Here is a 16,740-nt window from a genome sequence, read left to right as displayed (position 1 = left end):
TATTGTGGCACACTTTGTGCTCAGTAGCACCATCTGCTGGACAACAAGTGCAGAGCTGCTTCATGACCTGAGATGCGACACGATTCAAAATGGAGGCCCTGAGCGTGACACCTACAGCTCTGTGGTTGGGTTTTTCTTCTTCTTTTTTCTCCCTGTAATGTCTGTCCTGTGTATCCGCTCATTTAAATCCTTCCTATTAATATACCAAGTTATCGCACAGGCTCCCGGTTAGGGTCGAACAAAAGAAGTTTGTTTGCACTCAGTGAAACTCCATTATCCTAGAGAAACTGGAGATGAGTGAAAGGGCCTGTGAAGCCGAACCTTAACACATCACAGTCAATGCCTGTAAATAATAATACACTGTATGTATATCTATAATGTAATAACTCATATGTTCTGTCTATTATTAAACATCTTTAAAAATAGCATTCATGTAGGATTGCTTAAGTATTAGATTAGTAATCAGTGGTAATCACTTTTCTGACGTCAGGTCCAAGTTACTGAGCTTCCTAACACGTCATTAGAAGCAGTTGATAATATAACGTCACTTTTTTGTGTCGAGCTTAAATTTGATTGGCTAGCCAGAGACAAAGCGTCACTTTAGCGCAGCCAATTAAAATTCTTAGGTGTTTAAGTGCACGTCATGACTGTTATCTGAATGAGCGACCTGATTAAACACTATAAAGATTCTTCTGTTCGTTAGTGTGTGAGGGAAAAAACACACAGCGCAGTTTTTTTTGTACGCAACACCGCACGAGGGCGCTGTTTGTCTCCTCCGCGGGTGAACGTGCGCACTGAGCGAAAAAAAAATGACGTAGCTAACAGAGTGTGCGCGCGCGACACAGGGGAGCTCCTCTACGAAGTTTTCGGATATGTACTCGAGGGCGTTTTCGTCGATTCGCTGACTATTACGGCAACCATAACGCGTTTGTGTGGGTAATTAGAAAGTTTATTGTGCTACATTTGTAAAGTAGTGCTTAAAAACCTCGACGTAAAAATGAACATTCGTGAATTCGTTCACAGGGAAGGGAAAAAAAGACTCGTTCGCTAGCAGCCCGCTAGCTAGCTAATCTACGGATAAAGCAATTTCAGGTACTGCTGAAAGAGTAGCTAGCACAGCTAACCTGTCCGATAGCAGTAGCCGGCTTGTTGAACACCATTAAGACACTGTCATATGTTAATATTCATATCAATATTATTATTAGCCGCTCGCTTCGTGTGTAGGTCTGAAATATTATCTGGAGTGAATGTAGAGACGCCTGAGTACGATGGCGTTTGTGCGGGTCTCGGTGTTTTTCTGCCGCAGCCTGCAGCACCGCTAGCTAACACACACACACTAACACTAACACACACCAACACACATTCACAACAAAGAAACAGGAAGCACCGTGGAGGCGGTGTGTGTGAGAGAGAGGGAGAGAGAGTGTCTTGCTGATTACAGGACGAACGCAGATCATTTAAAGCAAAACGATCCCGTAAAAGTCTCCTCGCATTGGATGAGTCCTTCCTGAGTGATCCTCATCTGTCTTCCTCCAGACTGAGCTCTGCTCTCTCATAAACAAATAATGGGCACACCTTTCCTACATGGCATTCATGAACCGCTTTTTTCTTTCTTTTTCTTTTCTTTTTATTATTTTTTTTCTGCTAATAATACATTAAAAGTCGACCTGATACAGTTTTCATCACATCTCTGAGTCCAGTTTACTGTCAGGTTTTAGATGCAGCCCTCACATTATATCTGTAAGTTCACTGTGATATGAGCAAGTCTTATTAAAACAACATGACACCTTAGAAAGCAAAAAAAAAAAAAAAGAAGTCTGGTCCATTTGAAGGATGTTCTGTAGTAGTTTGCTGACCTGAAATCATCAGTGGAACTGTTTACATTCTTACTGAGTTGGCTCAGATTCATTACACTGTGAAAAGTCCAGTTAATACTTTTGGCTTGTACGTGCAGAAAAATATTATAATTGTAGAATCACATGAATGTCCTGATCTATTATTGAACATCAGGACTGATGCTGGCTGAATCATTGGATTCAAATCTGATTGGAATTGACATATTTTCTAATCCAATTCACTTGAGTGTTATTTTACATGATACAGCTCATGCATGCACATGAGCACAGCACACAATGTAGTATCAGACCAGTATCGGCTATCAGCCAATACCCAGACTTCTGATAGCTTTCTGCTGTCCAATACTGTATATATTTTGCAGAGGTATCTCTGCTGTACACATTATATAAAGGAAATGTTTTTCCTTATAGGTGATTGGCTGTTTGGTGAATAAGAGGCTTGATGTCCAGAGGCTGAGAGGAGACAACAAGGATGTCTGGAGATCCGTTTTCATCTACTGGATCAGCAGTTGTATCAGCACACTTCAAGAAAAGGAAGTTGCGCTTCACATTTTCTGAGGTTCAGCTTCTGCTGACTGAGGTGAAGAGAAATCGCCACATACTGGTTGGTCAGTATGATTATTAATTCTCAAACCCGGTTAAGCGTCCCTGGAATTTACATGTCTTTTTTTTTTTTTTTTTTTTGCCTTTTTTCAACATTTTTGATGTACTAGGTGTACACATAGAACCGTGTGCATCACCATGCACGACAAACACTGTACCATGGATATATATGTCCTCCAAACAGGTAAATTCAACCAGGGTGTCTCAAGTGATGTTAAGAAGCGAACATGGGCCGCTCTCGCAGCTCGCATCAACGAGATCAGTGAGTGTCACAGAGAGGTCATCGAGATTGTGAAGAAGTGGTCTGATCTCAAGTGTGACACCAAGCGCAAGGTGGCAGCCATGAGAGCTTCCGGCTTCTCTGCTGCCCGCATAACTGACGACCTTTCTCCTATCGAGAGAATGGTGCACCAGATCCTCCAGCCTGGACCTGGGGAGAAGTTCCCACTGTCAGACAGCATTGCAGATGAGGATGAGGACAGCCAAGGTGCCTCTGGGATGCCACTGCACATCCCTGGTACGGCAAATGGCAGGCTGCCCATCAAGCCACGGGGCATGCCACACCACTCTGGGATGAGCAGCAAAGGAGACACAGATCTGCCGCTGGATATGCCGTATAATTGTGAGTGCTTCCTTTAAACTAACTATTAACTAGGAATGGGTTTGTTTGAGGATGCAAATTTAAGTATTTCACCTCTGTGGCTCTAAATAATATCCTCGGTTTGAGGATTACAATTGAAGTGGACTATTTGATAAGGTGTGTCTTGTTCTTGACTGGTCTAGATGATTCTGCAGTGCCTCTTACTGACCTTGAGTATGAACCATCAGGCACAGAAGGTAACCTGAACATTTTTGTTGTTCTTTTTATAGCAGCAGCATTGTACTGTTTTTTATTATTATTATTATTATTATTATTTTGCATGTGTTAAATATTTTTATCATGTTGATTTCTTGTATAACATGCAGTGTTGTGTTTCCTCCCTCATCAGACCAGGGCCTACGAGTCAGTGAAACAGAATACCCGTCTGATCAAAACAAAATTCTCCCTGAGCCACCCACTGCTGACAGAGACCAGATCAAAATTGAAACCCAGCCTAAGACATCAAGCAATAGTACAGCTCATGCAGGAAGCTCTTCCCGTGCAGCTGTTTGTCGTCTAGCATCACAAGGCCCAGGCAGTCTGCAGGAGCACCTCGCCAAGAGCGCCTCCCTCAGCCTCCAGGAGCAACAGGCCACCACTGTGCTGATAGGGACGCTGTCACGTTCACTAGAGTCAGTGGCCGAGTCAGTGCAGCGGCTGGTGCAGACACAGCAGGAGTTTGCACGGGACACACTGCGTCTGCAGAGAGATACACTGCACGTGCTGCGTGACTTTTCCTCCAGTGCATTGGCACTGATGCAGGACAAATCCAACGGCCACCCATAGCACCTGCATCTCACCTAAATATAGTCTACACTAGTGATGGGCATTTCGAGTAAATTTGTTGTCGAGTACTCAAGCCTAAGAAAAGCCGAATCAATTACTTGATCTTTAACACAAATAGTCTCACTTTGTGTGAAGGTATTTTGCATCACTTAACAGCACTCATTTTATAACAATCGTTTTTTTAGGCTCAGTGGCAAATACTACAGCCAACTGAGTAAATTCAAATGCACTTGGACCACAGTGCTCTACTATGCTAGTAAAATTATATTAGGTTATAATTTTGTACTGCCACATTTGCACTAGCACCATGCTTTGCTTTATATTGCAAAAATAAACTTGCAGTATTCTTTCTCTTTAGTAATGACTGTCACAATATTTCAGATTTGGTTTTATTTATTTACCCTCAATAATGTTTTTTGTCGCCGACATTAACTAAAATTTTGCATTTCTTACATGGCCTGAGATTTACGTAAAACTGGCCATCTTCACCTTGTCTTAAGAGATACTTAATCCACCATGAATGTTGGGTAAATGGGTAAATAATTGAACCAAATTTGGCACACCTAGTAATCAATAAAGCTTTATTAAATAATTAATAAATAACTTAAAACGTAAAATAATTTTAAAAATACAGTACGTCTATTTATCCAGTGTGCTCAGTTGTTGGTACTTTAAAATAATCCCCATATAAATGTAAATCATAGCATCTAAATTTGATTGTTTTTCCAGTCTCTACAGTGCTAGCAAAATCTTTTACAGAGGAGAAAACACACTCTGCTGGTACTAATGTGGTAGTCACATATGAATATTGACTTGTTAATGATAAGCTTTAGTAGACTTGTTGTATTTTTAACATCTGACAAAGTTTGGATTTGACATTCCTTGTTTTCAGAACTATTAAAGCATTGCCAGGCTTGGCTTTGTCACCAGTGCAGCAGCCCGACAAACGCGTTGTCACTTGTTTGCCTCGTAATAATGAAAATGGGAGTACATTTATTGGCCTGCTGCACTGGTGACAAAGCCACGGCAGTGCGTTAATCCTTCATTTTTACCTTTAATTTTGTGTTAAGCAGAAGAAAATCATTTCAATTTTTTTTTTTTAAACGAATTAGTGAATAAGTTAGGTTGTTACACAGTGAGTACTCGATTAATGCCCATCACTAGTCAACACACTTCAGCTTTAAGCTAGAGGATGTTCTCTGGAGAACAGGGAGGGACTGTTGAACTAATGAACAGTACAGTTATATGCCTCAGGAGTATATAATAATAGTCCACTACAGCGTTCAGCTACCTCCCTCCCAGTGTTCATTGCGATCACAGGACTCATACATGCACTAATACTGTTTACTGTGTGCAGGAGCCTTTTCAGATAAGCTCTCCCACATCTCCAAAAAGTAGTGATGGAGTAACGTGAAGAAGCTGGTATGGAACAGCTGGAAAGTAGCATTAGTACAGCAGACTGTTTCTCAGATCAGTGCTATCTCTTTGTTTAAAATCATTGACTGTTTGGACCAGTGATAAGACACGCCTACTTTAAATCGACAAAGCTTTATTTAATGATGCAATGTAAATAAACTAATTTAAAAATTCTGTAATAGTTTTAAATTATAAGTGAATTTAAAACAAGTCTATTTATCTGAGATGCTCAGTTTGTGGTATTTTAAACACCATATTGATCAGTGTCTTAATTTGATTTTCCCTTTACTTCTCTATATGTGACTGATCAGCTTTTCAGTGTTTCTTTTCTCACCCAAATGTTAAAATTCAGATCTGATCTGAATTATTAGACATTGTGTGGAGCACATTTATAGTAAATTTGCAGGTTTTATAACCTTTACCTATGACCTTTAACTACCTTTAATTATTAAGTGATTCCTTTTTTTTTTATTTTAAATTTTCCTCTTTGTAGTTACAGGTGCCATATGATATTTAATTCTGAAAGTGCTCAATAAGGATACCTTTGATAACAGCTTCCACTGATTCCTTGTTGGCTGCTCTTCCAGTAGTATGAACACTGTTAAATGTTTTATGTAAAAACTACTGTAAAGATTGGAATAAACCAGAATAATAATTTTGTCTCGAGTAAGTGGATGTGTGTTGCAAACTACTGGTACATTTTCAAACCTGCTGCTATGATGCTTCAAGACGTAGGTAGTGACCACTTTGTAATTTGATGAGTGGCTTTAATAAATAATGGAGCTTTTTCTAGGATCTCCATAACCAGCGTTGTTCCTGTTCGCTCTTTTAAAGGCACAACACTGTGTTGAGAACAACAAAAAAACTGCTTCTGCCTTTTGGAACAGTGCCATTATTTGGTGTGAACATGAATCCTGAATAGTAAGTATTTGTAGCCTGTTATTTGGTCTTGGTTTCTGTGCCTTGCTGTGTTGTGCTTTATATTTGAATTTTTCCATCATGTTGCTAAAAGGAAATAAGGAATCCGGATCTGCTTTATTGTGGGAGGGTAACTGCTTGTTAGCCTTTTGTTTTTAACATAAAAGTACACCTTGTAGGTTAGAAATGTTTCTGAATAAACAATTATTGCATAATGCATAAGCAAAAGTGATCTCCATGGTGCAGTTGTAGGTGTCTGTGAAATTAGAAAACATTGCTGTATGGTGTTGTGTTCCTCAGTTGTTACAGTTTTGCCTGTGCTTGGTGTGTTAGCATAAGGAAAAGAATTACAAGGTGCCAAAGACTTGTTTGCATTTGTGTTATGCTTTTTCTTAGCGACTACCTATTCAAGCTTCTGCTGATTGGAGACTCTGGCGTGGGGAAGTCATGTCTGCTGTTGCGTTTTGCTGTAAGTCAAAAAGTCAATAGATACTGAAACATGATATTAGACTAGACTGGATGTCAGGTCTTATGCTGATAAATTGCACTGTCAAATTAATTTCTCATTCCAATATCTTTTAAATGAATTTGTTGCATTTGTATAGATTTGTTTTTAATTATTTCTCATTGTTGATGCATGCTAATGCCAACAGGACGACACCTATACTGAAAGCTACATCAGCACGATAGGGGTTGACTTCAAAATCAGGACTATTGAAATGGACAGCAAGATAGTTAAACTGCAAATTGTGAGTAAAGTATTCACTGTGCTGCAGCATTTTATGTCTTTTCTTCATCCTTTTTTAAGATGTTTCGATCTTTAATTCTTCACTGGGTCTGTACAAGCCGGCATTAACATGACATTTTCCAGGTTTCTCATAGAAGACTGGCCGCACAAGTAAAATAAGCTCTGCATCATTCCATGGATTTCATTATAGTCAAGCTCTCGAATTATTTTTATTCCACATTAAGTACCATTATGTCATAGTTTTGGTTTGTTAATATATCTTGGAATTTACACTATCAGTAATCAATCTAAACACTTATATTGATTATATACTTATTGATTTTCATTACAGTGGGATACAGCTGGCCAGGAGAGATTTCGCACTATTACCTCCAGCTATTACAGAGGTGCCCATGGGATTATCATTGTATATGATGTTACTGACCAGGTAATAACCATAATAATAGGGTAATAACAATGATATTATTTTTTGAGAGATCTTCAGAGATTTTATTGTTCTTTGTAATTGCAGGAGTCCTTCAACAATGTGAAGCAATGGTTGGAGGAGATTGATCGCTATGCATGTGAAAATGTCTCGAAGTTGCTGGTGGGGAACAAAAGTGATTTAACATCAAAAAAGGTGGTGGACTTCACGACAGCAAAGGTATCTGCCCAAACCAGTGCTCATAAGTCACAGAGGTGTCTGTAAGTCACTTGTAAATATTTACAAGTTATTTTTAATGCATTCACATTTTTTTTTTACTAAGATTATGAAGATTACGGCACAAAAGGAAAGAAAGTAACCAAAGGATTTTTTTTGGTTTTGTAGACATTTTCAGGTGTATACACATGCAAAAGTACTCATGTGGACACCTGACCATCACACCCATGTGTGCTTTTTGAACAGCCCATTCCAGATTTAGTCTCCCTTTACTGTTATAATAACCTCCACTCTTCTGGGAAGGCTTTCCACTAGATATTGGAGCGTGGCTGTTGGGATTTGTGCTAATTCAGCCACTGATGTCAGGTGAGGAGGCCTGGGGTGCAGCCAGTGTTCCAGTTTGTCCCAAAGGTGTTCAGTGGGGTTGAGGTCAGGGCTCTGTGCAGGACACTGTGCAAGAGTTTTTCCATACCAGCCTTGGCAAATCATGTCTTCATGGAGCTCTCATTGTGCACAGGGGCATTGGCATGCTGGTACAGGTTTGGGTCCCTTAGTTCCACTGAAGGGAAACTGTAATTCTACAGCATGCACAGACATTCTAGACAACTGTGTGCTTCCAACTTTGTGGCAACAGTTTGGGGAAGAACTACACATGGGTGTGATGGTCAGATGTTCACATGCTTTTGGCCATATAGTGTATTTCCATTTGTTCTCAACAAAAATAACAATTTGGCTTTAGATTTTTGTTGTGAAACATGGTGGAAACTGTGCTTGAACACAGTAAATTTGTGTATTAAAGTTGTATTTGTAAGCAGGCCAAAAGTTTTTTCCACTTCTAGTAAGATGTTCTGTAGGTTCCCAGGCTTTGTCCACTTACTGTCTTCAGGGTCATTCCAACATTTTATTAACAAGTGAAGTTTGTTACATTTCATCCAATACAATTTCTGTTTCCACACAGGAAACAAGTGGTATATGACACTGTTGTCCACTAGACAAACTCTTCCATTACTGTATTGTGCTAAATAACCAGAAAGATAATTAGCAATTGACTAGTTAGCAGAGTAGCTGGTTAAGTACATACTTAGTAAGCAGATGTGACATTGTTGGCCTGCTTAGTTTATAGAAAACAGACTGTACAAAAAAAGAAACAGTAACTTCTTTCAAGTGCTTTCAGTTAGTTGCCATGGGCAGGTGTGTTCTGTTTCTGTTCAGTTTGACCCTGTTTTAACCTCCTCTTGCACTGCAAGTAGCCTCTCATGTAATGCTACACTATCTTATACAGTTATGATTTGTGAGATGAAATTCGCAGGGGTATATTTAAAATAGCATTGAAATGGCAAGATTGTGTCAATGTATATAGTATTGTGTTCTTATACACATTGTTTCTAACATATTTAGATGGGTAACAAAGGAAAAAGTGTCTTATTAAGGTGTTGGGTCACCACTAACCACCAGAAAAGCTTCAGTGTGCCTTGGTATAGAGTCTACAAGTCTCTGGAACTGTACTAGAGGGATGAACACCATTCTTCCAAAAGATATTCCCTCAACTAGTGTTTTGCAGTTGGTGGTATAGAGCACTGTCTAACACACCAGTCCAAAACCACTGGTGTTCAGTTGGGTTGGAATCTGGTGACTGCGAAGGCCATAGAATGTGATTTACATAATTTTTTTTTACTCAGCAAACTATTCAGTGAGTCCCCATGCCCTGTGGATGGGGACATTGTCATGCTGAAAGAGACGACTCTCATCAGAATGTGTAATTATGGGTTGAAGTTCATCAGTCAGGATTTGGAGTACAGTGATTGGACTGTTCAAAGGACAATGCTTAGATTGAAAAGACAACATTGAAATGATTCAAATGAATTTAGGGAACAATCATAAATTGATTATTAGAGATAATTGATTATAAACCAATTATCATATCACATTGTGTGGAACCTTGAGGTTCACACCCTTAGTCTATTAACTTTTTGATTTGCAGGGGGACCCAGACTATACCAGCAAATTGCCCCAACAGCATAACACAACTAAAGTTTCTCCTTTATTTTGTCACCCTTCTGTATGAGAAGTCACTACTGTAAACATTATCATGATGGAAGGTTTAGAGCCGCATTGCCTATCCTGTGTCCTAGTTCTGTTACATTTAGTATGCTCTAAACAGAGAATTATCTGTTTTTGACAATCTGTACATAGTGTATTTAGCCTTTAATAAAATTTGTACAACTTTTTTCCAGGAATTTGCTGAGACACTTAAAATCCCATTCCTTGAGACAAGTGCAAAGAATGCAAGCAATGTGGAGAAGGCATTTTTAACAATGGCCTCTGAAATCCAGAAGCGAGTCGTGGAAGACAGCATTCAGAACGAGACAGTCAAAGTGGGAAAAATCAATAGTGCTCCTCTGTGGCATGGAGCTCAGAAAGCAACGGCTGAGGAGGTCAACACCTGCTGTTAGTGCTAATAGACTTAACATGGAGTATGTTCAGGGGATTTGCATATTTAAAAAGAATATTTTGTGGACTAATGGTATTTCACAGTTTATATTGACTGATGTTTTATGTCTCATTATGGACGAATATGCTATAAACCTCCTCACTGTGTTGCATATTGTTTTAAAGTGTCAGATTAATCAAGTATAGTAACAATGGTGGGTCAATGAGGGACACAGTTATTTAGCAAAAACATTATTTTAAAGAGTGAAATATTAGTTTATTGTTTATAAATAACTAAAACACTAGTTAGGTATAGTATTCAGTAATATCAGTTAGGTATATTACGAGGCATGGTAGTGAGAAAACCCATATTAGATTATTCTAATGGATTTGGACATTTAATATATATATTTACCCCCTTACTCTAGATCCCTGTAACATCTTAAACTGCGAGGTCCCATCAGCAGGTCCAGATTTCTATTCCACACTCTCATAGCTACATACATTTTCTATTAGTTTCACTGTAGTCAATGAATAATGTTTTATTTATGATACTGTAAATAACCAAGACTTTGAGGTTAAATAAGAAATGGTGATTTTGAGTCCAAAGTCTACTAGTGGTTTTTATAATAAAAACAAATTTTGCATTTGTCAGTATAAGCAGTGTAAAATACCATTCATCAGAATGAGAACCAAACAGAACAATAACACATTTTAGAAAGAACAAGACGATCCTCTGATCACGTGGGCCACTGTAATGTATATTAGAGCAATGTACTTTTTTTTCTACAAAATATTCTAATCTTCAAAAGATTGATAGGGTTATGTGGGGATACTTAAGTAGATATTTTGTGATTTGTCTCGTATTGGATAACCCAAAAATAATAATAAATTTAATAAAAATGAATGATTGTTCTGGACATTCATTTTTTGCTACCAGATTTGAGCCTAGTAAGAGGCAAACAAACAAAAAATGTAAGATGCACAAAGTTGTGTTGCTCTGAATTTTTTTTTTCCTTTTCCAGTGGTTGAGTTCACAATTCACACAGAACTCCTGATAGTCTTACTCTTTTATTCTGATGAACAAATCCATTAAGCTTGTTTCTGTTTGTATACAGTATTTGTATGCAAGGTTTCAGTGTGCTCTTAGAGCGTTATTTACTTTGCAGTTCTGTCTTGCTCCATAAAATTAATAAATGCAAAAAAAAAAAAAGTACTATTTTACTGTTACAATGTCTGTTTAGCTCATTGTGATGAAATTATAACCATTGGAAATGGCGCCCTCTCTCGGACAAAGCATAAACTGCCATGTGCATAAGAATATACACTAAAGAAAAGCTAAAACATGAAGTCAAATCATTCAATATAAAGATTATTAGCCACAAAAAAGAAGCCTTGATATTCTCCACACTTCTTTCATTAAATATCATTAACTGGTGATTGTTACCTTTTTAAATATTTTACAGTGAAGAGTGCAAAAACTGACAGCTTAATCAGATGATCTTTGCATATTACAATAAACAAAAACTACTTCAAAAGTCCATTAAGGTTGTTATCTTCCCACATGGGTTAGTGATAGTGAGACACTGTTGGAGCAAAGTAAAGATCTTTAAGGAGCTTAGATTTGACCTCATTTTGTGATTTGAGAAGTTATCATCCTCATTAATTATTGTTTCTGCAGTAACACTGAATCCACAGGGACTTGTATGACAGACACTCCACATTATCTAAGGCTAAAAATAAAGTGATTAACAATAACAAAAAAATGTATAACTGTTGATATAGTGAAGCTTTCTCGAAGGAGACATTTATTTGCCATTTATGGAAGGAGTCTCCAGTGTCAGGACAGATGAGTTTGTGCATTCCGGTTTCTTAATAAAATGGGAGGCCAGAGAAAGGATGACTGTTTATAGTTGCTGTAATGTAACTGATAACAGGAACTAACTTGTTTCTTGGATGTTTGACAACAATAAACCTAACTATAAACTAATAGTAATGACAACATGATGTATTTTAATTAATTAAAAAATATTTAGTCATTCATAAATTACAGCTGTATAAGAGGAATAAAACATTTCAGGCCGTGCGGTTATGTGAAAATATTCAGCATATATTCGGGGTGCTAATGGATCACACCATGCTGTCATTGATTAGTGTTTTATTCCTTACAGTTTATTTTAAACTGCTATATTACTCTGTGAAATTAGTGTAAGTAAATTAAAGAGTATAATGTATTGTGTTGTGCATTTTGCTGATGCTTTAACAATAATAGGCGGTAAAGGGCAGTAACGGTCACTCATAACCAAGACTTCTTGCTGCTCAACTTAGCCATGTTGGCTAATTTTATTCCTGTGCACTTTTTTTCTTCTGGGTTTGTCTTCGAGGTGCACTCTAGTGTTGAGTCTGTCTCAAAAGAAATGGATGGTCCCTGTGAGAACATGGCAGTGGCTGTCCTCTCATGGGATTGAAGAGTGGCTGAAGAGGACTGCAGGACCAGCCTGCCTCTCATCCAATGCCTGAGCCTAAGCTGCAAAGGACTGTGGGAAACATGTAGTCTCCTTTTAGGTTCACAGCACCCGAAACATGCTGTATATAGTATGTGGAAGATATAGACCCAGCCTAGATAGTGAAGCTCAGCAATATTGAGAAGAAAGCAGCCCAGGCTTGTGCTAAACATGAAGTTTAGGAATATGGTCTTCTCAGTAGCACGTGACACAAAGCAGTCGGTTCGAGTTGGGCATGGGTAGGCTTTGCAGCGAAACAGAAATGGCACCTTAAATCCGAACATATAGTATTGGCCCACCAGGAACATTATCTCTAGAATGGCTCGAAGAACCACATGGATGATGTATATCAACAAAATCTGGCCTGAATATTCAGTAGGGTCCTTGCTAACCTCTCTGTAGTCACTCTGCAGGAGGCTCTGCTCCACACACTCCTCTTCACTGGGACTTTCCAAATAAACGTTGCCTTCTCCACCCGACTGCGTAACACACTCAACATGTGGGTGGTGGAGCAGAGCCTGGGCTCGCTCTGTCCGAACCTTCTCATCTTTGGTGATTTTGTGGAGAGCATAGATGATATAGAAGATGGATGGTGTAGAGACCAGGACAATCTGGAAGACCCAGAAGCGCAGGTGTGAGACTGGCGCAAACGTGTCGTAGCAGACGTTGTTGCAGCCCGGCTGGAGTGTGTTGCAGATGAACTTGGACTGCTCGTCACCGTACACTGCATCTCCTACTAGAGTCACCAGCAGGATTCGGAAGATCAGCAACACTGTCAGCCAGATCTTCCCGATCACTGTGGAGTGGTTCTGAACCTCCACTAGGAAGCGTCCCAGAATTGACCAGTCTCCCATGCTTCACACTGTGAGGACAAAAGAGCTAGTCTAAGTCTAAACATGAATGAAAAACACTTTACAAATACTCCAGCATTTTTCCCATCTAAATTCTATCCACTGTATTTGTTCTGTATATGTAATTACCACAGATATTAATCTAAGGGAACTTGTGGAATCAATAAACCATTAGAATTACGCAAATTTAGAAAATGTCCCATCCATGATGAATCCTGCACATCTTGCCCAGTGTTCATGGGATAAACCCCTGACCAGGATAAAATGGTTACTGAAGATAATAATGAATTAAACATCTGTAAATCAAACTCAAAAATGTATACAAAAAATTTGTAGAATTCTTTTAAGGATTACTACTTTATTTCTACATTGTGGTGTGGGTTTGATCATGCATGAATATTCAAAATTGCTTGTGCTGAAAAGTTGCATAGCCTTGCTGAGATATTCTCTTGTGTCTTTGCTGAGAAATAGCCTTGTTGAGATATTCTCTTGTGTCTTTGCTGAGAAATAGCCTTGTTGAGATATTCTCTTGTGTCTTTAAATTCTAAGCCTTTTATTGTTGGAGTGTGGTGGTTATAATTTCATTCATCGTTTATGTATCTTCAGTAACTGCTTTATCCTGGTCAGGGTTGCAGTGGGTCTGGAGACTCAACGTATAAATACCATGCACACATTTGTGCACTCCTAGGGGCAATTTAGAGTTGCCAATTTACCAGCATGTTTTATAGAGGTGGAAAAACCCATACAGACATGAGGAGAACATGTGAAACGGTAACCCGAGCTCAGGATGGAACCAGGGACCATTGAGCTGTGAGGCAGGAACACTACCTGCTGCGCTGTGGTGCCACCCTAATTTACAAATACCTTTGACCAAAAATGTTTTGCATAATGAATATTTATTGCCTGCCCCTACTATGATTAGACTTCCACTGTAAGTGTGTTTAGTGTTCTTGGTAAACATAAATGTGTGCAAATACTGATAATGACACATATGCTACAGGTACACTAGAGAAAAAAAGGTTGAAAATTGCTGGAAGGTTTCTTTAATATTATCTGATCCTTGTTCACTGTCAGCTACACTTATACAGTGGTTCCTTAACATGTAACAACTATAACAACTTTTGTGAGTTACAGAAATAAAGGTCAACTGACCAAGCTGCAATTTACATAGACATACAGAAAAATGTAGACACTCACCTTGTGTGATTTGTCTCTGTTTGATCCAGATCTGACGAAATGCACAAAAGTGCATTTTGTCCGTACGCATGTCTACATTTGTAGAGAAGCCTGTCAGAGGGAATGAACTCCACCGAGCGAGCTCTGGAAGAATGGGCTGACTAAATGTATTCAGGCCTTCCACCCAATACAGTGAACTGTATTCAGACAAAGACTCCCAATATAAACACAGCAAAGATTTAAAGGTACAATAGGAGGTAACGTCTCTGAACGTCCATGAACAGTTAAAAACACCATTCAGAAGAATTTGCTGGAATGGGCAACAATGCTAATTCATGAAGCATTTCTACCTCACTTAAATGTGTATGATTTTAAATGTGTATGAAATGTGTATAGCTTACAGTAAAATTGTAAACTATTTTCTACAGTGTCAAGAGAAAATATATGTTACTCATCCCTGACCGTTAATAGAAGTGAAATAGTTCCATAGACAAAATTAAGATTAAACATGTAAAAACACAGAGGAATGCTTTTATCCAGATATTATCAGCAATTCAGCTCACCAGTATGATTTACAACATATCCATGGAAATAGCAAAACAGATGGTATGTCCTAGTGGCTTCTCACTTCTCCTCCATTAAACCTGATGTTTTTGCAGTGTGTGAGAGAGTAAAGCGGTGACTCAGTCACATGTTAGTTCCAACATGATCACAGTCCTGCTACATTCACTGCTGCTCAGGGGAAAAACACCACCACTGCACCACTCTGCTTAGAGAGGTCAGTATTTACTGTTGTGTATGGTTGGTTTGGTGAAAAAAAAAGCTGAATTAGCTTACATAGGTGAAATCTGGGTTATACCCATCACACCCCATTTAATTATACTTTATATAACATGAAATTATGCTAAATTAATTTCTGTTTAATGAAACCATAATATTATTTTGGTAGACTCTGGCCTATACAGAATATAATGGAAGAGAAGAGTTTTATTGACATTGTACAGGTATAAGGAAATTATATGTGTATGTATGGCCAAATTTGCTAGGTACATAAATATATATATAAATACAATATATAATAGCAGCAAAACCATCAGTAGAATAATAAGCCTGTCGCATGGAAGAGTCATTTACAGAATTAACATCACCCTGCAAGAAAGTGCGCCTGCAGACGCAATGAGTGACATTTAAAAAGTTATGTGTATACTTATTCAAACAAAAATACTTTTTTAAGTAGAGAATTTATTTTTTCAAAATTTTTGTGTCAGAATTCTACAATTATTTTTTGGTGAAGCCTCCCTTCACCAAAAATTTGCACTTGATCTTCATCTTGAGTCATTATGTTGTTAAAAGATCAATCAAACCAAGTTTTTAGTTAAAAGATCTGGGGGTACTCATATGTCCACTTCCTGGCAAATTTCAATCTGTTCCAGACTTTTAACTTTTTTATTATTATTATTATTATTATTATTAATTATTATTAATTATAAAATAAACCTTTTTACTGCTTATTTAATTTTATATCCCTTACCTGACTTGTGCAGGTCAGCCATCTGTCTCTTTTGGTTTTCCCCATAGGGATGGATGACAAAGTAACATGTGCTGGCCAATTGCAACCATGGGGCTTCTGGAGATTGAATGCAATTTTCAAAAAATATATAATTTTATTAAAGTTGACAAGTTGCTTGCATTTAATTCAGTGTATACCCATATGAGGATGAGTTCTCTGTTGAGTCTGGTTCCTCTCAAGGTTTCTTCCTATCACCATCTCAGGGAGTTTTTCCTTGCCACCGTCGCCCTGCTTGCTCATCAGAGACGTCTCACACACACACACACACACACACTTCACTTTACTTTTGTTTGTGTAAAGCTGCTTTGAGACAATGACCTTTGTAAAAAAAAAAAGTGCTATACAAATAAAAATGAATTGAATTGAATTAATTCATACTCATCATAGTTCAGGTTACTGTCTGTGTGGATTTTTGCATGTTCTCGCTGTGTTCACGTGGGTTTTCCCTGCGTTCTCCGGTTTCCTCTCCCCAGCCAAAAACATGCAGGTACATGGACTGGCTATGCTAAATTGCCTGTAATTTGTAACTGAATGAGTGTGTGTGTTTGTGTGTGTTTGTGTGTGTGTGTGTGTGTGTGTGTGTGTGGGGTGCTCTGTGATGG

At 38.3% G+C, this 16,740-nt stretch overlaps 3 protein-coding genes across 10 annotated transcripts; 2 read left to right on the top strand and 1 right to left on the bottom strand.

Annotated features, from left to right (window-relative positions):
* Positions 1 to 7: 7 nt before the first annotated feature.
* On the top strand, positions 8 to 5,967 carry zgc:113149 (uncharacterized protein LOC541363 homolog). Of its 8 annotated transcripts, none has more exons than XM_053239747.1 (6): positions 189 to 932; positions 1,024 to 1,092; positions 2,268 to 2,436; positions 2,570 to 3,081; positions 3,243 to 3,296; positions 3,449 to 5,967. In XM_053239747.1, the coding sequence occupies exons 4-6, from the start codon at positions 2,598 to 2,600 to the stop codon at positions 3,883 to 3,885; spliced, it is 975 nt and encodes a 324-aa protein (XP_053095722.1). In that variant the 5' UTR covers positions 189 to 932; positions 1,024 to 1,092; positions 2,268 to 2,436; positions 2,570 to 2,597; the 3' UTR covers positions 3,886 to 5,967. The 8 variants fall into 8 exon arrangements, with proteins under 8 accessions (XP_034166589.2, XP_053095722.1, XP_034166588.2 ...); XM_034310697.2 differs by having other exon boundaries at positions 198 to 932; positions 2,268 to 2,464; positions 2,644 to 3,081; XM_034310696.2 differs by having other exon boundaries at positions 198 to 936; positions 2,268 to 2,464; positions 2,644 to 3,081.
* A 148-nt stretch (positions 5,968 to 6,115) lies between these two features.
* zgc:171927 (uncharacterized protein LOC100124616 homolog) lies at positions 6,116 to 11,097 on the top strand. The gene is made up of 6 exons (XM_026924417.3): positions 6,116 to 6,222; positions 6,616 to 6,688; positions 6,873 to 6,968; positions 7,299 to 7,394; positions 7,479 to 7,610; positions 9,842 to 11,097. The coding sequence occupies exons 1-6, from the start codon at positions 6,209 to 6,211 to the stop codon at positions 10,058 to 10,060; spliced, it is 630 nt and encodes a 209-aa protein (XP_026780218.2). The 5' UTR covers positions 6,116 to 6,208; the 3' UTR covers positions 10,061 to 11,097.
* A 21-nt stretch (positions 11,098 to 11,118) lies between these two features.
* LOC113533014 (gap junction delta-2 protein) lies at positions 11,119 to 13,395 on the bottom strand. The gene has a single exon (XM_026924798.3). It carries the CDS (start codon positions 13,393 to 13,395, stop codon positions 12,334 to 12,336), a length of 1,062 nt encoding a protein of 353 aa, XP_026780599.3. The 3' UTR covers positions 11,119 to 12,333.
* Positions 13,396 to 16,740: the final 3,345 nt, after the last annotated feature.

The sequence above is a fragment of the Pangasianodon hypophthalmus genome, chromosome 14 (genome assembly GCF_027358585.1).
Source record: "Pangasianodon hypophthalmus isolate fPanHyp1 chromosome 14, fPanHyp1.pri, whole genome shotgun sequence".
Lineage (NCBI taxonomy): Eukaryota > Metazoa > Chordata > Actinopteri > Siluriformes > Pangasiidae > Pangasianodon > Pangasianodon hypophthalmus.
Note: the sequence above shows the minus strand (reverse complement) of the source record. Positions and strands in the feature narration are given on the sequence as shown.